At 42.9% G+C, this 23,362-nt stretch overlaps 1 protein-coding gene across 1 annotated transcript in view; it reads right to left on the bottom strand.

Annotated features, from left to right (window-relative positions):
* Nucleotides 1-23,362, bottom strand: part of LOC115151165 (glutamate receptor-interacting protein 2) — a 433,702-nt gene that overhangs the window by 37,427 nt on the left and 372,913 nt on the right. Inside the window, exons 13-16 of the mRNA XM_029695177.1 lie at nucleotides 22,932-23,076; nucleotides 19,665-19,804; nucleotides 3,418-3,606; nucleotides 2,448-2,604 (exon numbers count right to left, since the gene is read on the bottom strand). Coding sequence (XP_029551037.1) covers nucleotides 2,448-2,604; nucleotides 3,418-3,606; nucleotides 19,665-19,804; nucleotides 22,932-23,076 — 631 coding nt within the window. The remainder of the gene's footprint in view (nucleotides 1-2,447; nucleotides 2,605-3,417; nucleotides 3,607-19,664; nucleotides 19,805-22,931; nucleotides 23,077-23,362) is intronic.

The raw sequence follows: 23,362 nt of genomic DNA, 5'->3' as shown, positions 1-23,362 counted from the left end.
AATTCCATAGTCTATAGGTGAGAACATTAACCTACGCTCTGATAATTCCATAGTCTATAGGTGGGAACATTAACCTACGCTCTGGTAATTCTATAGTCTATAGGTGGGAACATTAACCTACGCTCTGGTAATTCCATAGTCTATAGGTGGGAACATTAACCTACGCTCTGGTAATTCTATAGTCTATAGTTGGGAACATTAACCTACGCTCTGGTAATTCTATAGTCGGGAACATTAACCTACGCTCTGGTAATTCTATAGTCTATAGGTGGGAACATTAACCTACGCTCTGGTAATTCTATAGTCTATAGGTGGGAACATTAACCTACGCTCTGGTAATTCTATAGTCTATAGGTGGGAACATTAACCTACGCTCTGGTAATTCTATAGTCGGGAACATTAACCTACGCTCTGGTAATTCTATAGTCTATAGTCGGGAACATTAACCTACTCTCTGGTAATTCTATAGTCTATAGGTGGGAACATTAACCTACTCTCTGGTAATTCTATAGTCTATAGGTGGGAACATTAACCTACGCTCTGGTAATTCTATAGTCTATAGGTGGGAACATTAACCTATGGTAAGTCTCTCCATGTTGTGTAAACCTGCATCAGAGACATCATGTGATAGTTGAAGAGCAGTTAATTTTTTTTTTTTAACGTTTTTCAATTGAACATGTATTTAACTAGGCAATTCAGTTAAGAACAAATTCTTATTTACAATGACGGCCTACACCGGGAAAACCCGGACGATGCTGGGCCAATTGTGTGCCACCCTATGTGACTCCCAATCATGGCCGGTTGTGATACAGCCTGGATGGTAGAGTAGACATGGGGCCAGAGCCTTAGAGGAGGTGCTAAGAGGAGGCTGATACACTCATACATTACCCTCTCCACTAGTGACTAAGTGATAATAACGTCACAAGCAGCTCTGAGGCCTTGAGCACACAACTAGAGGTAAAATCCAATCTCAGGCAGACCACACCCCCCATGATTTAGCCGTTTAGAAACAATGACGTGACTTTTTTGCAGCCCTATCTGTGAGTCCAGCTTTAGGTGGGTTTGATGTCACGAAGGCTGCACAGGACTTTGTGGACTAACATGAAGCACCTAGTCTAAGGCATTCTGAGTTCATGACTATGAGTAGTTCATTTTTGCAACCTGCAAAATGCCTGGTACTGTTATGGGGTATTCAGACATGAGTCTGTGGGTCTCAGTGATATCTCTGAGTGAGAGTCTGTCTCACAGTGAGTCTTACCCTGAATGTGTGTCCTAGTCATCTTTATTGAAGCCCCCATCGCTCGGTGATCATTATAACATTCTATGTAACGTACCACTGAATCAGAGGCATCATAGTGGACAGTTAAATGACCCTAAGTGGCAGGGACAGTTCATGACACTCAGATGTTTAGTGATGGTGACATCACAAGCAGCTCTGAGGTCACACAGCTACACTATTAGAAAGAAAGGTGCTATCTAAAATCTAAAAGGGTTCTTCGGCTGTCCCCATAGGATAACCCTTTGAAGAACCCTTTTGTGTTCCATGTAGAACCCTTTCCACAGAAGAACCAAAAAAGGGTTCTACCTGGAACCAAAAAAGGGTTCTACCTGGAACCAAAAAGGGTTATCCTATGGGGACAGACAAAGAACCCTTTTGGAGCCCTTTTTTCTAGGAGTGTAGAGGCAAATAGAGCAGAAATGCTGCACTCTCGTGGCTCAGAAGCAATAAGCCTACATTTCAGAAATACCAAAGTTTCAACTGCAATCTGCCTTCATCAGAATTTAACGGCTGTGCTGTCATGAGGGTTGCACAGGACTTTGTGTAATATCTAGAAAAACCCTGCAACCTGCAAATATGGGATACTGTCATTGGCCTTCCATCGACCGGATACTGTTATGGGGACTACAATTGTTTCATCCTGCAAACACCGGACACTGTCCTGGGTTCTTCCATTGTTGCTAACTGCAAAGAACTGGTAAAGTCATTGGGTTTCCCATTGAAGCAACCTACAAAGACGGATACTGTTATGGGGCCTACCATTGTTTCAACCTGCAAACACCGGATACTGTCACGGGTTCTTCCATTGTTTTCCAAGAATTCCCAGGTTTTCTAGAAATCCTGGTTGGAGGATTGTTAATTTTCTACTTATTGCTTCCTGTTTCCAGGAATCTTCCAACCAAGATATCTAGAAAACGTAGGAATTTGGGGAAAACGTACCAGAAATTTCCAACACTAGTTGCAACCTGTAAAGACCTGCTACTACCATGAGATCTCCAGTCCACCGTGAGTCTTACCCTGAATGCGTATATGAGGTGTGCATATCACCTACACACTTTACAGTGTCCATAGTAAGTACAGTACACAAGGAGGGGTGAGATGTGAGGCTTGAGGCTTGAGGATGTCCTGAAATGTACACCGTACAGGGGGTATCCACAGTGAGTCTTACCCTGACGGTTTGTCCCAGTCGTCTTCACTGAAGCCCCCATCACTAAAAGGGTAGTTCTTACTACGGCGGGCCGGGGGTGGGGGGCTGTTCCTTTGCTTGGCACTCCTCCACTCATGGGGGTGCAGGGCGATGCCTGCTGCCTGGTGGATGTAGGTTCCTGCAGAGGGAGGGAGAGAGATGGGCCATATAGAGTTAAATAGACACAACATAGAAAGAGAGAGAGAGAGAACATGCTCTACACAAACGAGACAACAAATGGAAGGACCATGAGAAAGAGGTGGATAGGGTATAATAAAACAACTATATTTCTATTTTTCAACCTGTATAAGGAAACATGGACGATAGCATCATGGCTGAGGTAGTCCGGACCTGGTCTTCCCATAGACATCCTGTATACGCCTACCACTGGTCTTCCCATAGACATCCTGTATAGGCCTACCACTGGTCTCCCTATAGACATCCTGTATACGCCGACCACTGGTCTTCCCATAGACATCCTGTATAGGCCTACCACTGGTCTTCCCATAGACATCCTGTATAGGCCTACCACTGGTCTTCCCATAGACATCCTGTATAGGCCTACCACTGGTCTCCCTATAGACATCCTGTATAGGCCTACTGTACCACTGGTCTTCCCATATACATCCTATATAGGCCTACCACTGGTCTTTCCATAGACACCCTGTATAGGCCTACTACTGATCTCCCTATAGACATCCTGTATAGGCCTACCACTGGTCTCCCTATAGACATTCTATATAGGCCTACCACTGGTCTCCCTATAGACATCCTGTATAGGTCTACCACTGGTCTCACCTTGGCTGCCGTAGCAAGTGTAAATTCCTGAGCCATCCCAGGACTACGTTATAACACCATGTATAGGTCTACTACTAACCCTAGCTTCAACCCTGGCCCTAACCATAACCATAACCCTACCACACATTTCACCATGTCTACCACTAGTCTTTACCCTGGCTTCCGTAGCCGGCGTCAATGCCGGATCCGTCCCAGGACTCCATGGCAGAGTCCACACTGGGTATGGTGGTGGAGTAGATCTCTGACAGCTTGTTGGTCTTCTGAGAGTCTGTCATGTCTGATATGTCCTCTGTGTCACTCAAATCATTCTCCATCTCTCCATCCTTCTTCTTCTCGTCTGCTACTGAGGGAGGAAGAGGGAAAAATCTATTCAGAGAACGGTCTTTGGGTCTTGTCGATACCGCTAATTTACCAAATGTACCAGAATCTTCTGTCATTTTGGTAATTAACAGGTAATCTATGGTAAATTTGATAATTTACACTTTAAAAAAGGCTCTCCCTCGGCCTCCCTTTGGCAAATCTGACCATAACTCTATTCTCCTGATTCCTGCATACAAGCAAAAACTAAAACAGGAAGTACCAGTAACACGCTCAATAGACTGGAATATGTTCCGGGATTCATCCGATAAAATTGAGGAGTTTACCACATCAGTCACCGGCTTCATTAATAAGTGCATCGATGACGTTGACCCCACAGTGACCGTACGTACATATCCTAACCAGAAGCCATGAATTACAGGCAACATCCGCACTGAGCTAAAGTTTAGAGCTGCCGCTCTAAATCCGGACGCTTATAAGTAATCCGGACGCTTATAAGAAATCTTACTACGACCTCAGACGAGCCATCAAACAGGCAAAGTGTCAATACAGGACTAAGATCGAATCCTACTATGCTCATTGAATGTGGCAGGGCTTGCAAAACTATCACGGACTACAAAGGGAAACCCAGCTGCTAGCTGCCCAGGTTAACATTCACTATGGCCGTGGAGCCATCTTGTTGCCCTCCAGTCCTGGTTAAGACCATAATGGCTCATAATAATGGGCGGAACGGAGCAAAAGAAATGGCATCAAACACCTGGAAACCATGTGTTTGATGTATTTGATACCATTCCACTGACTCCGCTCCAGTCATTACCACGAGCCCGTTCTCCCCAATTAAGTTGCCACTAATCTCCTTTGGTTAAGACTAACACTGACTCTTTTTATACAATTTTAGACCATTGATTAAATGTATTTGCCTTACCTGTTTTATAATAGTTTGTCATTCTGTGAATACATACATTTCCTTTGCGTATTAGCAATACCAAGTATCACAGATTTCAATATGCTCACTAAAAAGGTTATTTTGAGCAATGCAAAAATTGACAGCAGCTCTTTTTAAACGGAGGCTTGTAGAGGAAGAAAAAAAACTGTGCTTAGAATACCTGTTCTGACTTGTGAGCCTGTAAAGCAGCCTCATGGCCCTGTTGACTTGCAGAATCTTGTCTACCCTGCACTGTCCGGTGTGGAGCACACACGTGCCCCCATCAAATGTCTGTATGACATATTATGTGTGTGTGTTTATGTAATTCATTGATTGATTAAGTTAGTTAGTAAATCAATAATTAAGCCAATTTGTATATCGCTGATTCATGATCTATGTTAGGGTTCGTGCAGATATCCAAGGGTTTCTCACATTCAGAATATGACTGATGAGATAATAATACATTAATAAGTGACTGTAATCGATAAGATATGAAAATATCTGAAGAGTTATATTCAGGAAATAGAAACTCTTTAAACATTTTACTGTGGTGCCCCAACTTCCTAGTTAATTAAAGTTACATGATTAGTTTAATCGCATAATAAAATTACAGACAGAGAACTGATTTGATAAATTAACAGTCTTCACATTTAAAACTTCTTCGGGATCGGTGTCCCTTCCACAGGACAGTTGAGTTAACGTAGGCTAATGCGATTAGCATGAAGTTGTAAGTAACAAGAACATTTCCCAGGACATAGACATATCTGATATTGGCAGAAAGCTTAAAATCTTGTTAATCTAGCTGCACTGTCCACTTTACAGTAGCTATTACAGTGAATTTTTAACATGAAAAGTTATTAACAAACAAATTAAGCACATTTGGGCAGTCTTGATACAAAATTTGGAACAGAAAAGCAATTGTTTATTGGATCAGTCTAAAACTTTGCACATACGCTGATGCCTTCTAGTGGCCACAATCTAAATTGCACCTGGGCTGGAATAATACATTATGGCCTTTTTCTTGCATTTCAAAGATGATGGTACAAAAAAAGTACAAAAGAACGGTTGTTTTTTTCTTTGTATTATCTTTTACCAGATCTGTTGTGTTATATTCTCCTACATTCCTTTCACATTTCCATAAACTCCAAAGTGTGTCCTTTCAAATGGTACCAAGAATATGCATATCCTTGCTTCAGGGCCTGAGCTACAGGTAGTTAGATTTGGGTATGTCGTTTTAGGCGAAAATGGAACAAAAGGGACTAATCCTTAAGAGTTTTTGATGATAGTCAACGCTATGACATTAAACTAGGCAAGTCCATTAAGAACAAATTATTATTTACAATGACGGCCTACCAAGAGGCAAAAGGCCTCTTGCGGGGACGGGGGCTGGGATTAAAATAAAAATGTGGGACAAAACACACATCACAACAAGAGAGACACCATGACACTACATAAAGAGAGACCTAAGACAACAACACAACATGGCAGCAACACAACATGACAGCACAACATGGTAGCAACACAGTATGGTAGCAACACAGCATGGTAGCAACACAACATAGCAGCACAAACATGGTACATTGTTAGGTACAGACAACAGCACGAAGGTCAAAAAGGTAGAGACAACAATACATCACCCGAAGCAGCCACAAGTGTTGTTAACAGTGGAAAAAGAGGGAAGAGCTAGTCGCATTAAAAGGGCTGGTAGATAAGGAAGTGTTTGATGGGCAAGGGGGCAAGGCTGAGTCAAATAAGGAATCTTGACTTAATGAAGTGGTGATTAAAGAGCTCAGCCATACGCTCCTTGTCAGTAACAACCACATCATCAACATTAAGGGACATGGGCAGCTGTGAGGAGGGTTTATTCTCCAGGTCTTCCACCGTTTTCCAGAACTTCTTGGGGTTAGACCCACAGAGAGAGAACTGCAACCTTAAAGTAACTAACGTTGGCCTTCTGGATAGCCTGAGTATACTTGTTTCTCATATGCCTGAATGACAGCCAGTCAACCTGAGTATTTATGTGCAGAGCCTTTCGCCAAATAGTGCTCTTGAGGTGTAGTAACTCTGCCAGATCGAACCAGGGGCTGAACCTGTTTTTAATTCTCATTTTCTTTATGGGGCCATGCTTGTTAACAATAGCACTGAAAAGATAAAAAAAATAATCTTCGACAGACGGGGATCAAGCTGATTCTATACCAATTTACAGAAGCCAGGTCATGAAGGAAGGCTTGCTCATTAAAGTTTTTCAGCAAGCATCTATGACAAATCAGGACAGGTCGTTTAACTGAGCAGCCATTACGGACACAGGCTGTAAAACAGTGATCACTAAGGTCATTACAGAAAACACCAGACTTAAACCTATCAGGATTATTTGTGAGCATAACATCAAGGAGAGTAGGCTTTTCTGGGTGCTTGGGGTCATACCTTGTGAGATTGGTAATGATCTGAGAGAGATTTAGGGAGTCCCATTGTTTTAAGATTTGGTCAGGCAGTTGAAGCATGTCCCAGTTTAGGTCACCTAGCAGGACACATTCAGGGGCCAGGAGAGAGCTTAGGACAAGTAGGGAACAGGCCGGTGCTACAGCCAACAAAGCGAGAAAAAGGTTATAACCAGAAAGGTAAACGTCAGTGTTCAGAACACTCTTTCTTAATCATGTCTCAGTAATTACTAACACATCTGGATTGGAGCTGTGAACCCACACTTTCTATTGATCAATTAGATAACACGGTTCTAGTGTTAGTGATCAGAATACCCAAGTTTTTACGTGAGCAGAAATCATCAGAGCACAAGTCAGAATTAGGGCTAGCAACAGTAGACAGGCCAGACTGTACTATAGCAACAGTAGACAGGGCAGACTGTACTATAGCAACAGTAGACAGGCCAGGCTGTACTATAGCAACAGTAGACAGGCCAGGCTGTACTATAGCAACAGTAGACAGGCCAGGCTGTACTATAGCAACAGTAGACAGGCCAGGCTGTACTATAGCAACAGTAGACAGGCCAGACTGTACTATAGCAACAGTAGACAGGCCAGGCTGTACTATAGCAACAGTAGACAGGCCAGACTGTACTATAGCAACAGTAGACAGGCCAGACTGTACTATAGCAACAGTAGACAGGTCAGGCTGTACTATAGCAACAGTAGACAGGCCAGACTGTACTATAGCAACAGTAGACAGGCCAGGCTGTACTATAGCAACAGTAGACAGGCCAGACTGTACTATAGCAACAGTAGACAGGCCAGACTGTACTATAGCAACAGTAGACAGGCCAGACTGTACTATAGCAACAGTAGACAGGGCAGACTGTACTATAGCAACAGTAGACAGGCCAGACTGTACTATAGCAACAGTAGACAGGCCAGGCTGTACTATAGCAACAGTAGACAGGCCAGGCTGTACTATAGCAACAGTAGACAGGCCAGACTGTACTATAGCAACAGTAGACAGGCCAGACTGTACTATAGCAACAGTAGACAGGCCAGGCTGTATTATAGCAACAGTAGACAGGCCAGGCTGTACTATAGCAACAGTTGACAGGCCAGGCTGTACTATAGCAACAGTAGACAGGCCAGGCTGTACTATAGCAACAGTAGACAGGCCAGGCTGTACTATAGCAACAGTAGACAGGCCAGGCTGTACTATAGCAACAGTAGACAGGCCAGGCTGTACTATAGCAACAGTAGACAGGCCAGGCTGTTCTATAGCAACAATAGATGGGCTAGGCTGTACCAAAACAACAGTAGACAGGCCAAGGTGTACAAGCATATTTCCAGATATCATCAGCGGTAATACAATCAGGGCACGGCAGAGGACAGCGAGAGCTTTGCAGTGTTGATTTTCTATGACATTTGAATGTGCATCAGATGGCAACAAGATCATACTGTACAGCAATTTCATCAGGTAACATGAATACAAAGCCGGGCGAGAGGTGGTTAGAATAGGATGGGAGGCCAAAAGACAGTGTAACCAATAGAGAGTCAGAATCACGAGTGACAGAACAAACATTATCTGTCGGGTAAACAAGCAAGTTCATAGTCAACAAAGCAAACAGGAGTCACGAAGCAAACAGCACAAAGCTCAAGAAAAAAAAATGGCTTGGTACTAGCTATTGTAATTTCAAAGAGTCACTCTCCCCAACAAAATAACATGAGAGAGTAGCGCTCTATGAGTCCAGTAGGCTATACAAATTAAATTAAATCAAATAAATAAATAGCAGGCCTTTGCTAATTAATTAAAGTGTTTCTGAGTAAAGCTCACATAATATGATTCATAAGCTAATTAGCCTACATACAAATTCAGATTAGTCCATAGATCAGAAATATATATAATAATTCAGATGAGTTGAAAGCTCAGGGGAGAGGGGGGAGTGTGGCGGGGGTACCTGTACCAGACAGTGGGAGACAGGCCAGGGCAGACAGTGAACAGATCGCTGGGTGGGATACAAGCAGCAGTGCAGCAGGCAACAGGAGTAGGAGTCACACCAACCTGGGAATAGCTTTTGTCGGGAGGCTGAGTAGGAGAGAAGGCATTCAACCTTACCAGACCGGTGCATGGTGGAGCAGATGAAGTGTCCGAAGTGAAAAAGCTAAACGAAAAACGATGGGCGAAGACAAAACCAAGACACAGGTAAAACTGCTAAATTCCAAAGCCAGATCAAATGACAATTAAAGTAAAAAGTGAAAAGGTAAATTCTGTTCCAGCAGCGAACTTCATGCGGGCCTTAGACACTATCGACCATGCACAACTTCTACATTCTCTAAGCAGACTAGGCCCTTCAAAGCACATCTGGCTCTTAATCCGCAGCTACTGCATCAAACAGTCAGTACAGGCTGGGGTCCCTCAAGGCAGCGTCCTTGCCCCACTCCTGTTTGTTCTCTGCACTAGACAAACCTGATGCCATCTAGTGTTGAACCCATCCAAAATGTAGACGATCTGACCCTTTCTGAACATCTCTCTACCAGGCCAGATGCAAGCTTCTGTGGAAAACAGTCACAGCATGGGGTCAGTCAAACTGCCTCACAGCCAATGCACTGAAAACCAAAGACATGGTTATTATCTTCAGGAAGTCTCAAAAAAGATGGACTCCTCCTCCTGTTGTCCTGAACGGCAAGGCAGTGGAACGTGTGGACACCTTTAAGCTCCTTGGGGTGCAGCTCTCCTATGACCTCTCATGGGATGCCCATGTTAGATACACGCTGAAGAGGGCTCAGGCCAGGAGCACTGGTCTTCAGATGTTCTGACCACACATACAGTACCAGTCAAAGGTCTGGACACACCTACTCATTGCAGAGTTTTTCTTTATTTTTACTATTTTCTACATTGTAGAATAATAGTGAAGACATCAAAACTATGAAATAACACATACGGAATCATGTAGTAAACAAAAAAGTGTTAAACAGAGATTCTTCACCCTTTGTCTTGATGACAGCTTTGCACACTCTTGGCATATAGTAAAAATAAAGAAAAACCCTTGAATGAGTAGGTTTGTCCAAACTTTTGACTGGTACTGTATATGACATTTACCTGTTCTGGAATATGCTCTGCCTATACTGGAATATGCTTCACCTGTCCAGGAATATGCTTCACCTGTTCTGGAATATGCTTCACCTGTTTGGGCAGGTCTCCCAAAGCTCCTGATGAAAGACACGGAAAGCCTTCAGAGAAGATGCTGACGTATCATCTGAATACACTGAATGATACATTCCCTAGGCTGAAGGCAAAAAAAGACGAGGCCACAAGATGAGTTCACGTGTCTACTGAAGGAGGGGACCCGTCCCTTTTTCTTGGCTCTGACCACAAAACCAAACCACAGCCAATCAGCTGTACAAAAAGACACCAGCTGAACTTTCTGCCTACAGCGTATAGACTTACCCTGTAGTGTAGCTGTGGTCATTTCTTCAATACGGAACTGGAATGTGCAAAGATATCTGAACTTTGAACCCCAAAATAAATAACTTTTTAGATCACTGGTTTGTTTTTATGTACACTACCGTTCAAAAGTTTGGGGTCACTTAGAAATGTCCTTGTTTTTGAAAGAAAAGCCCATTTTTTTGTCCATTAAAATAACATCAAATTGATCAGAAATACAGTGCAGACATTGTTAATGTTGTAAATGACTATTGTAGCTGGAAACGGCTGATTTTTTATGGAATATCTACATAGGCGTACAGAGGCCCATTATCAGCAACCATCACTCCTGTGTTCCAATGGCACGTTGTGCTAGCTAATCCAAGGCCACTAGGAGTCATCTTATAAAATTAAACCTTGAAAGCTAACAAAATTCTGGTAGTTTACTGGTAAACTTTTTTTCAATTGCTAATATGCATTGGTCAAAACTGAAGTCACATTGTCAAAACTCTTCACACAGTCAGCGAAACAGAAGTGTACGTGGACCAAACTGTGAATCATTTTTCATTGTTTCACACAAAATGCATTCAATGGCCACATTCTTTGAGATCCATGAACTCTTTTCTCATTCATACTCCACCACCTGCAAAACTATATATTTGCAGCACATGTTTTCAAATGCTAACACACTGTTTCCAAAACTGTTAAAAACACATTCAAAACAGAATGATGGTAAATGTTGTGCATTTCTGCTGTAACCAGATTGAAATGTAGAAAATCTCAGCAGAATATTTAATCATTCCAAACACAGGTAATTGCAATTGGTAATTGGTAATTGCAATTTCAGCTGAAAGCCTACCCAAGTGTCCTGTTTTTAGTCTTGTTACCAAACAGACAAAAGAGGACGGCTTCGGAATGATTTAGTTTGGAAACATGGATCAAGGAAGACAGGTTGGTGGGGAAAGAAGAGTGGCAGGGAGAGGGAGAATGTGTGAAGGACAAAGGAGAGGAAGAGATAAGGGCCACAATTATTGACCAGGTTGTAAACCATGTTGTAAACCATGTTGTAAACCATGTCGTAAACCATGTCGTAAACTATGTCGTAAACCATGTCGTAAACCATGTCGTAAACTATGTTGTAAACCATGTTGTAAACTATGTCGTAAACCATGTTGTAAACCATGTTGTAAACCATGTTGTAAACCATGTTGTAAACCATGTTGTGAACCATGTTGTAAACCATGTTGTAAACTATGTTGTAAACCATGTTGTAAACCATGTTGTAAACCATGTTGTAAACTATGTTGTAAACCATGTTGTAAACCATGTTGTAAACCATGTTGTAAACTATGTTGTAAACCATGTTGTAAACCATGTTGTAAACTATGTTGTAAACCATGTTGTAAACCATGTTGTAAACCATGTTGTAAACCATGTTGTAAACTATGTTGTAAACCATGTTGTAAACCATGTTGAAAACTATGGTCTCTCTTTGATAGAGGCAGGTTCAAGGGTGCAACCAAATCTGCAGCGTTCAACAGTTGCATCAATAGTACGAATTTTCTGGCAAAACATGAGATGTGCATCCGTCAATGATAATTGAACTACATATTACAGTACAATACAGTATGTTCACATTTTTACATGTACTGACATTTAGAAATATATTGATTGTTTTGTGTTTTTCAGTTGGATCCAAAGGTTGCTCCCACAGGAGGGAGAGGCAGAATATTATCAGATGTGCAGGAAATTGCCATTGTTGACATGGTAATTGGCAACATTGTAATAAAATTGTGGGAAATTCGGGACAGAGTGCTGGCAGACAATATCACGTTTGGGAATGTGAATACGGTCAGCACAATGACAATTGCCAGAGTCCTAGAGAAACATAAAATAAAGATGAAGCAGTTGTACACTGGACCCTTTGAAACGGTGAACGTGTGAAAGAACTCCGGTATCAATATGTCCAGGTAAGATGTCTGTTCAATAACCAAATAGTACATACACAGCTATGCATCATGCAAAGTACTGTAAAACAGTGGATTTACTGTATTTTAGAGAGTAATGAAGATGGAAGCCAGGCGAACAGCACATACATTCATCTTTGTGGATGAAGCTGGATTCAACCTGGCAAAAACACGCCGCATGTGAAGAAATGTGATTGGACAGAGAGCAACCGTGGATGTCCCAGGCCAGAGAGGAGCTAACATCACAATGTGTGCAGCACTGTCCGATGATGGTTTGCTGTTACACAAACCACTCATTGGCCCCTACAATACAGAGAGGCTCATTTATTTCTTGGATGGCCTGCATAATCAACTTGTGCCAGCGGAGGAGAGAGGGGCAAGAAACTCCCCTACCTTCGTTGTTGTGTGGGATAATGTGGCATTCCACCACTCTGCTGCAGTCATAGACTGGTTTTCTGCACATCCCAGGATGTCAGTACTATTCCTGCCTCCGTACTCCCCCTTCCTAAACCCCATAGAGGAGTTTTTCTCTGCGTGGAGGTGGAAGGTTTATGACCACCATCCACATGACTGGATGTCCTTACTGGATGCCATGAATGCTGGGTGTGGAGACATTTCTCCTGAAGACTGCCAGGGTTGGATTAGACATTCCACAAGATACTTTCCAAGATGCATCACCAGAGAAGACATAAGGTGTGATGTTGATGAGAACTTGTGGCCAAATGCAGGAGAGATGGAGAACTAGAACCCTCACAGTACTGTACAGTATGAGTGATTATACTATACATGTTGATGAGAACTAGAACCCTCACAGTACTGTACAGTATGAGTGATTATACTATACATGTTGATGAGAACTAGAACCCTCACAGTACTGTACAGTATGAGTGATTATACTATACATGTTGATGAGGACTAGAACCCTCACAGTACTGTACAGTATGAGTGATTATACTATACATGTTGATGAGAACTACAACCCTCACAGTACTCTACAGTATGAGTGATTATACTATACATGTTGATGAGAACTAGAACCCTCACAGTACTGTACAGTATGAGTGATTATACTATACATGTTGATGAGAACTAGAACCCTCACAGTACTGTACAGTATGAGTGATTATACTATACATGTTGATGAGAACTAGAACCCTCACAGTACTGTACAGTATGAGTGATTATACTATACATGTTGATGAGAACTAGAACCCTCACAGTAGTGTACAGTATGAGTGATTATACTATACATGTTGATGAGAACTAGAACCCTCACAGTACTGTACAGTATGAGTGATTATACTATACATGTTGATGAGAACTAGAACCCTCACAGTACTGTACAGTATGAGTGATTATACTATACATGTTGATGAGAACCAGAACCCTCACAGTACTGTACAGTATGAGTGATTATACTATACATGTTGATGAGAACTAGAACCCTCGCAGTACTGTACAGTATGAGTGATTATACTATACATGTTGATGAGAACCCTCACAGTACTGTACAGTATGAGTGATTATACTATACATGTTGATGAGAACCCTCACAGTACTGTACAGTATGAGTGATTATACTATACATGTTGATGAGAACTAGAACCCTCACAGTACTGTACAGTATGAGTGATTATACTATACATGTTGATGAGATCTAGAACCCTCACAGTACTGTACAGTATGAGTGATTATACTATACATGTTGATGAGAACTAGAACCCTCACAGTACTGTACAGTATGAGTGATTATACTATACATGTTGATGAGAACTAGAACCCTCACAGTACTGTACAGTATGAGTGATTATACTATACATGTTGATGAGAACTACAACCCTCACAGTACTGTACAGTATGAGTGATTATACTATACATGTTGATGAGAACTAGAACCCTCACAGTACTCTACAGTATGAGTGATTATACTATACATGTTGATGAGAACTAGAACCCTCACAGTACTGTACAGTATGAGTGATTATACTATACATGTTGATGAGAACTAGAACCCTCACAGTACTGTACAGTATGAGTGATTATACTATACATGTTGATGAGAACTAGAACCCTCACAGTACTGTACAGTATGAGTGATTATACTATACATGTTGATGAGGACTAGAACCCTCACAGTACTGTACAGTATGAGTGATTATACTATACATGTTGATGAGAACCAGAACCCTCACAGTACTGTACAGTATGAGTGATTATACTATACATGTTGATGAGAACTAGAACCCTCACAGTACTGTACAGTATGAGTGATTATACTATACATGTTGATGAGAACTAGAACCCTCACAGTACTGTACAGTATGAGTGATTATACAACACATGTTGATGAGAACTAGAACCCTCACAGTACTGTACAGTATGAGTGATTATACTATACATGTTGATGAGATCTAGAACCCTCACAGTACTGTACAGTATGAGTGATTATACTATACATGTTGATGAGAACTAGAATCCTCACAGTACTGTACAGTATGAGTGATTATACTAGACATGTTGATGAGAACTAGAACCCTCACAGTACTGTACAGTATGAGTGATTATACAACACATGTTGATGAGAACTAGAACCCTCACAGTACTGTACAGTATGAGTGATTATACTATACATGTTGATGAGATCTAGAACCCTCACAGTACTGTACAGTATGAGTGATTATACTATACATGTTGATGAGAACTACAACCCTCACAGTACTGTGCAGTATGAGTGATTATACTAGACATGTTGATGAGAACTAGAACCCTCACAGTACTGTACAGTACGAGTGATTATACTATACATGTTGATGAGAACCCTCACAGTACTGTACAGTATGAGTGATTATACTATACATGTTGATGAGGACTAGAACCCTCACAGTACTGTACAGTATGAGTGATTATACTATACATGTTGATGAGAACTAGAACCCTCACAGTACTGTACAGTATGAGTGATTATACTATACATGTTGATGAGAACCCTCACAGTACTGTACAGTATGAGTGATTATACTATACATGTTGATGAGAACTAGAACCCTCACAGTACTGTACAGTATGAGTGATTATACTATACATGTTGATGAGAACTAGAACCCTCACAGTACTGTACAGTATGAGTGATTATACTATACATGTTGATGAGAACTAGAACCCTCACAGTACTGTACAGTATGAGTGATTATACTAGACATGTTGATGAGAACTAGAACCCTCACAGTACTGTACAGTATGAGTGATTATACTAGACATGTTGATGAGAACTAGAACCCTCACAGTACTGTACAGTATGAGTGATTATACTATATATGTTGATGATGTTTTTTTATATTTAACTATTATTGCAGCCCTCCAATTTCAGGAATATGTTTTTTGTTTGAACTTTTTATTTTTCACAAGTAAATTACGATATTCAAAGATATACAGTTTTTACCCCCAAGTCATAAGATTCCTGAACAGATAATCAAATGGCTACCCAGACTATCTGCATTGTGTGCCCCCCCCCACCCCTCTTTTACGCTGCTGCTACTCTCTGTTTATCATATATGCAGAGTCACTTTAACTATACATTCATGTACATACTTCCTCAATTGGCCCGACCAACCAGTGCTCCAGCACATTGGCTAACCAGGCTATCTGCATTGTGTCCCGCCCACCACCCATCAACCCCTCTTTTACGCTACTGCTACTCTCTGTTCATCATATATACATAGTCACTTTAACCATATCTACATGTACATACTACCTCAATCAGCCTGACTAACCGGTGTCTGTATGTAGCCTCGCTACTTTTATAGCCTCGCTACTGTATATAGCCTGTATTTTTACTGTTGTTTTTATTTCTTTACTTACCTATTGTTCACCTAACACCTTTTTTACACTATTGGTTAGAGCCTGTAAGTAAACATTTCACTGTAAGGTGTTGTATTCGGCGCAAGTGACAAATAAACTTTGATTTGATTTATAGAAAAAATAAAGGCTATTGAAGCAAATTGATGCATTTCTGATTCATTCTTGTTACATAAACTTTAGTACAGTCAATAAAGTGCAAAGGTGTTATTCTTATTCTATAATGAAATACTGATTTATGTGAAAAATCATTCAAACTTCAAAGAGAAGTTCATCATTTATGTAATTCTCCCTGTTGTTAGTGTTTTGTAGATCAGTGTGTTATGAGTGACAATGTTATGTTTTCTGAGTGAGAATTGTTTGCCAGTGTTATGGTCCAACAAGCTTATTTTGAGACATGTATGAAGTGTTTTGGTGGTTTGAGGGAGTGTTGGAGGCGAGATGAACTATTTGGCCAAGATAAATGTCGGTAATGCAGACTGTGTGAAGAGTTTTGAAAAAGTGGCTTCAGTATTGACCGACGCTTGTTAGCAATTGAACAAAAACCTGTAATATACCCTCCCTTTATAACCCTAGTTCTGGTCAACAGTAAGGCACTATATAGGGAATAGGGTACTGATTGGGACAGTTCAATCTAAAATAAACAATGTTGTCATACGTCTGTCCAAGGGTGGGAGAAAAATAGCAGACCTTGGTCATATGTCAAATACTTTCAAATAGACAGTACATTATGAATCTGAAATAAGGTGAAAGTACTGGGGATGCACTTGATTTAGCTTGGCGTTCTTTTGGCACGTTTCGGATTATTCCATTGGTTTCACTGTACTAAATCCAGCACAGCTCATGTATTGGAAAGTATCTGAGACCTGTATTTGACCTTGCTAGGTCTGGAAAATGTATGCCGTCGTCTATTTGTTTATTTGTCAGGGCCAATGCCACAACAACAACCACTGCACGCTATTCAGCTACACAGTTTACTTCAATAAACAAAAAGTTTCCATATCTGACAGTGGTTCCTTCTAACGTAATGACAATCAGCATGTCATAAACAACATTTGATTTAGCACCAGACGACTGCATTACAGCCTTAACTGTTTGTCCATGGAAACATTTTAATGTGATCATACATCATACTAATTTCAGAGCGGATAACTTGATTTAAACACAGAGAAATGATCAAAGTGACCAAGGCTGAAAAAAGTTCAGTTGTTTTCCTTCATTGTACATAATGATTATTGTGTGGTTTTTTGGGAGTAAAACCTAAGAACCACATAGACCTCATAGCACATGAATTACAAAGATGAGCTGTTAGGGGATTCTCTAAGACAACTAACAGTATGTATCTGTTGGACTGTGTTGGAGCCTGGACAGAGGAGGCAGAGACCACATTATTCTGTAGAAGCCAGAGCCGCAGTAGGTGCCAGCATCCCTCAGCTAGCCAGCCAGCTACAGCCTCCCTCAGCTAGCCAGCTACAGCATCCCTCAGCTAGCCAGCCAGCTACAGCATCCCTCAGCTAGCCAGCCAGTTACAGCAGCACTCAGCTAGCCAGCTACAGCATCCCTCAGCTAGCCAGCTACAGCATCCCTCAGCTAGCCAGCCAGCTACAGCATCCCCCAGCTAGCCAGCCAGTTACAGCAGCACTCAGCTAGCCGGCTACAGCATCTCCCAGCTAGCCAGCCAGCTACAGCAGTACTCAGCTAGCCAGCTACAGCATCCCTGAGCTAGCCAGCCAGCTACAGCAGCACTCAGCTAGCCGGCTACAGCATCACTTAGCTAGCCAGCTACAGCAGCACTCAGCTAGCCAGCTACAGCAGCACTCAGCTGGCCAGCTACAGCATCACTTAGCTAGCCAGCTACAGCAGCACTAAGCTAGCCAGCTACAGCATCACTTAGCTAGCCAGCTACAGCATCACTCAGCTAGCCAGCCAGTTACAGCAGCACTCAGCTAGCCAGCTACAGCATCCCTCAGCTAGCCAGCTACAGCATCCCTCAGCTAGCCAGTCAGCTATAGCATCCCCCAGCTAGCCAGCCAGTTACAGCAGCACTCAGCTAGCTGGCTACAGCATCTCCCAGCTAGCCAGCCAGCTACAGCAGCACTCAGCTAGCCAGCTACAGCATCACTTAGCTAGCCAGCTACAGCATCACTCAGCTAGCTAGCTACAGCATCACTCAGCTAGCCAGCCAGCCAGCTACAGCAGCACTCAGCTAGCCGGCTACAGCATCACTCAGCTAGCCGGCTACAGCATCACTCAGCTAGCCTGCTACAGCATCACTCAGCTAGCGAGCCAGCTACAGCAGTACTCAGCTAGCTGGCTACAGCATCCCTCAGCTAGCCAGCCAGCTACAGCAGTACTCAATTAGCCGGTTACAGCATCCCCCAGCTAGCTAGCCAGCCAGCTACAGCAGCACTCAGCTAGACAGCTACAGTAGCACTCAGCTAGCCGGCTACAGCATCCCCCAGCTAGCCAGCCAGCTACAGCAGCACTCAGCTAGCTCCCCAGCTACAGCATCACTTAGCTAGCCGGCTACAGCATCACTCAGCTAGCCATCCAGCTACAGCATCACTCAGCAAGCCGGATACAGCATCACTCAGCTAGCCAGCCAGCTACAGCATCACTCAGCTAGCCAGCCAGCTACAGCATCACTCAGCTAACCAGCTATATCAAATTCACCAACCCTGCCTGGATTTATGTCTTTCTCTGTTTGTTTTAATGTCAAACTACAAATGGCTTGTTACGTCTCAGATGTCCGTCCTCAAACTGTTTACCCCCTGAGGGTGTACGTCTCCTACTATGCAAATGTAGAGGACGTACAGTCCTGGCAAGGTAGATTTAAGATGGTGGGTACTGGTATTTGGCTAGCGTCTCCATTGATGTCCTACACACGGAAGAAGGCTGAAAAGCCGAAACATTTGTGTACACTATCCCTGATGCAGAGAAAATATTTGTAAAACAATCCCGCTTTATGCAACATCTTTTTGGGTATGGACCAATCGCACATTTTATGGTCTGGCTTTAGGGGTTTTATGCCACAGCCAAGCTTCTGGGAGATGGTCTCCTTTTGATTAGGTGTAGGCTGACACCAGAGGAAGGCCCAAACATGTTGGCAAATCAAGAAAAAAAACAAATATATATTTAGGTTTTATTGTCACATACCCCGCATAGGTGCAGGGAAATGTGTTGTTTTACAGGGTCAGTCATAGTAGTACAACCCCTGGGGTAAATTAGAGTTTAGTGCCTTACTCACCTAATTCAAACCAGCGACCTTTCGGTTACTGGCCCAACACTCTAACCGCTACGCTACCTGCCGCCATTACTTTTCCTGCCACCTACACTGTAACATCTGTTTCATCAGCAATGATGAGGGGTCTTCCTGCTTGCTCTTTGAGGTCAAGGCTGGTTTACTGTAAAAGCATTTTGTGACAGCTGCTGTTATAAAAACGGCTTTATTAATTAACTTGATTCATTGATTTTCTGAACACTTACCGTCGACCTGTTTCTTGATCTTGAGTGTGACCGTCTCCCCGGCCATCTGTAGTAGGTGAATGGCCTCGCTGAGCGGCTTTCCCTTCAGACTGACACTGTTGATGGCCAGGATACGATCTCCCACATGGATGGCTCCGGTCCTATGGGGAAGACGACAGGTTTACATTTACATTTACATTTAAGTCATTTACATTTAAGTCATTTAGCAGACGCTCTTATCCAGAGCGACTTACAAATTGGTGCATTCACCTTATGATATCCAGTGGAACAACCACTTTACCATAGTGCATCTAAATCTTTTAAGGGGGGGGGGGGTTAGATGGATTACTTTATCCTATCCCAGGTATTCCTTAAAGAGGTGGGGTTTCAGGTGTCTCCGGAAGGTGGTGATTGACTCCGCTGTCCTGGCGTCGTGAGGGAGCTTGTTCCACCATAGGGGTGCCAGAGCAGCGAACAGTTTGGACTGGGCTGAGCGGGAACCGTGCTTCCTCAGAGGTAGGGGGGCCAGCAGGCCAGAGGTGGATGAACGCAGTGCCCTTGTTTGGGTGTAGGGCCTGATCAGAGCCTGAAGGTATGGAGGTGCCGTTCCCCTCACAGCTCCGTAGGTTAAATGGTAGGATCTCTGGTGCCGTATGTGTCAGAGTCTCAGAGTAGGAAAGCTGATCCAGAATCATAATAATGTCTTTTAGATCATAATGAATATATATATATAGACATGGGGGGACCTGATTCTAGATCAGTATATATTATTATGGGTCCTGGAATGTTGACAAATAGCTTAAGTGGGACCAGCCAGGTCGTTTGTCATGATAACGTGACCTGACCAGGAAAATCTCCAGTCAGGAAATACTTGGTGGGAAAAGGCCCTACTTTATGGAGATGGTAAATTGGAGAGGATTTATTTGATACCAGATGGCAGTACTGTAATATAATTGTGCCTATAAGATGGATCATGATGATTTGTCATGCCTCCTGTTTAACCCATCCAACTAATCTAATGATTTAATGTAATCAATTATTTACATAGGCACAATGCTTTTACTAAAAGAGATCCAGTTTAAAAACATTTGTTGTTTATATAACAGCAGTAAACATGCAGAATAGCTCTGCCCGTTAAGTTGACCCAAAAGTCCGACTTTGGTAGAAATGAAAACAGATTCCCTTATCTGGTTAGATTTACACAAACATATGAGTCAGGATGTGAGCGTGTGCCAATGAGTCACAAGCTGCAGGAACAGCGATCATGACCGAGGTCAAACAATGATAAGCCTTTGTCTGTCTGTCTGTCTGTCTGTCTGTCTGTCTGTCTGTCTGTCTGTCTGTCTGTCTGTCTGTCTGTCTGTCTGTCTGTCTGTCTGTCTGTCTGTCTGTCTGTCTGTCTGTCTGTCTGTCTGTCTGTGATCTCAGAGAGGCGATACGATAGAGCCTCCACTCTGTTGATGCTATAAGAGCTGGGTTAAAGAAGTATTTGTTTTCTATCAAATATTTAGAGTGTTGGATTCAGGACGGTTTGGGGTTTGCTTTTTTGGGGACTATTCCATCGGTTACATTGCACCAGAAAAGCTCAATCAAGTGCGGCTAAAGTATGAAATATTTCAAAATACTATTTGAACCCAGGTCTACACAAAAAAAACAGGACAAATAATATAAATATACTTAAATGCATGTTGATCAAAATGTACATAGGCTACCGTCATGGGACTGGTGTTGACCTGGGTTATAATAATTTCAAATACTTTATCTGGGCTTGTTTGAGCTTGTCTGATGCAATGGAACCAATAGAATTGTGGCAAAACTGTAAACCCCGCCCATCTGGCACTCCAGGCAGGCTAAAGCAAACACTACTAGATTTAGAATACTATTTGAACCCAGGTATGTGACTGGTGGTCTGTATGAGAACAGAATGCTATAAGCACTGTAGAAGACAATCAGATTGTCTCTCATGGAGACTGAAAGGCTTTCTTTAGTTCACATGTTAGAGGAGTACAAAGGCCATGTGTCGTAGGCACGCACACACACACACACACACACACACACACACACACACACACACACACACACACACACTGTGGTCGGTGGGCGTTAAAGTTAAATCCTTGTCAATCTTTTAAAAGACGAGAGGTTGTGAACTCTGGCTCTCTGGCTGCGTGGGAGATAGGGGGGACAGAGGGGGTGAGAGAGAGAGATTAAGAGAGAGAGAGAGGTTAAGAAAAATAAAGATTAAGAGAGAGAGAGTGAGGTTAAGAGAGAGAGAGATTAAGAGACAGAGGGAGATTAAGAGAGAGAGAGAGAGAGAGAGAGAGAGAGGTTAAGAAAAAGAGAAATTAAGAGAGATTAAGAGAGAGAGAGAGGTTAAGAGAGAGAGAGAGGTTAAAAGAGAGAGATTAAGAGAAAGAGAGATTGAGAGATTAAGAGAGAGAGAGAGGTTAAGAGAGAGAGAGGTTAAGAGAGGTTAAGGGAGAGAGAGAGAGGTTGAGAGAGAGAGAGAGAGAGAGGGAGGGAGGTTAAGAGAGAGAGAGGTTAAGAGAGAGAGAGAGAGAGGTTAAGAGAGAGAGGTTGAGAGAGAGAGAGAGAGAGAGAGAGAGAGAGGTTAAGAGAGAGAAAGAGAGAGAGAGAGGTTAAGAGAGAGAGGTTAAGAGAGAGAGAGGTTGAGAGAGAGAGGGAGGGAGGTTAAGAGAGAGAGAGTTTAAGAGAGAGAGAGGTTAAGAGAGAGAGAGGTTAAGAGAGAGAGGTTAAGAGAGAGAGGGAGAGGGGTTAAGAGAGAAAGAGAGGGGTTGAGAGAGAGAGAGAGAGAGAGAGAGAGAGAGGGAGGTTAAGAGAGAGAGTTTGAGAGAGATAGGTTAAGAGAGAGAGAGAGAGAGAGATAGAGGGGTTGAGAGAGAGAGAGAGAGAGAGAGAGAAAGAGAGAGTGGGGGGTGGTGGGAGACAGAAGGAGGGAGGAGGGGGATGTAGTGTGTTCTGACTTCATAAGGTAGAGAGGGGTGATAAGGGCCAGGGCCTGCATGGCCAGCCCCACAAAGGGCCCTTGACCGTGGGGCTGGAGTTGACCTGTATGCCCCTTGCTGACCCTGGGTCTCTTCCACAAATACTATTTCCTTCCCACTTCTTTCTGAAAATGCATTTGAGAAGAAGTCCACTGTCTCACCTCTCAGCCAGGCCCGCTTAGTGAGGCTGGAGATGAAACGCTGGCCCCTGTCCCTTTGTCCTTCTGTCCCCTCTGTCCCCCCTGCCCCTGTACCCCCCTGTCCTGCCCCCTGGCTGTCTCACCTCTCAGCCAGGCCCCTCTTGGTGAGGCCAGAGATAACGATCGGGTCAAAGGGCTCCTCTGTGCCTGAGATGGTTATGCCCAGGGGGCCTCCATATCTCTTCAGCTCTACCGTATAGATGATAGAACCAGACGTCTCCTGTTCATCTAGGGGGGAGGTAAGAGAGAGGGAGAGGGAGGAGAGGGAGGGAGGGAGGAGAGACCGTTAGAGAGAGGGGGGCGGGGTGACTTCAGGGCATACAGGAAATCAGAGAGAAAGAAAGAGAGTGAGAGACAGAGAGAGCGAGAGGAAGGAAGGAAAGAGAGATACAAAGAGAGGGAGAGAGAGAGAGGAGAGAGAGGGAGAGAGAGATACTGTATATATAGAGAGAGAGAGAGAGGGAGAGAAAGAGAAAGATAGAGATATGGAGAGAGAGGGAGAGAGAGATACTGT

The sequence above is a fragment of the Salmo trutta genome, chromosome 16, assembly GCF_901001165.1.
Source record: "Salmo trutta chromosome 16, fSalTru1.1, whole genome shotgun sequence".
In the NCBI taxonomy this organism is placed as follows: domain Eukaryota; kingdom Metazoa; phylum Chordata; class Actinopteri; order Salmoniformes; family Salmonidae; genus Salmo; species Salmo trutta.
This window is presented reverse-complemented; position numbering and strand designations above follow the sequence as displayed.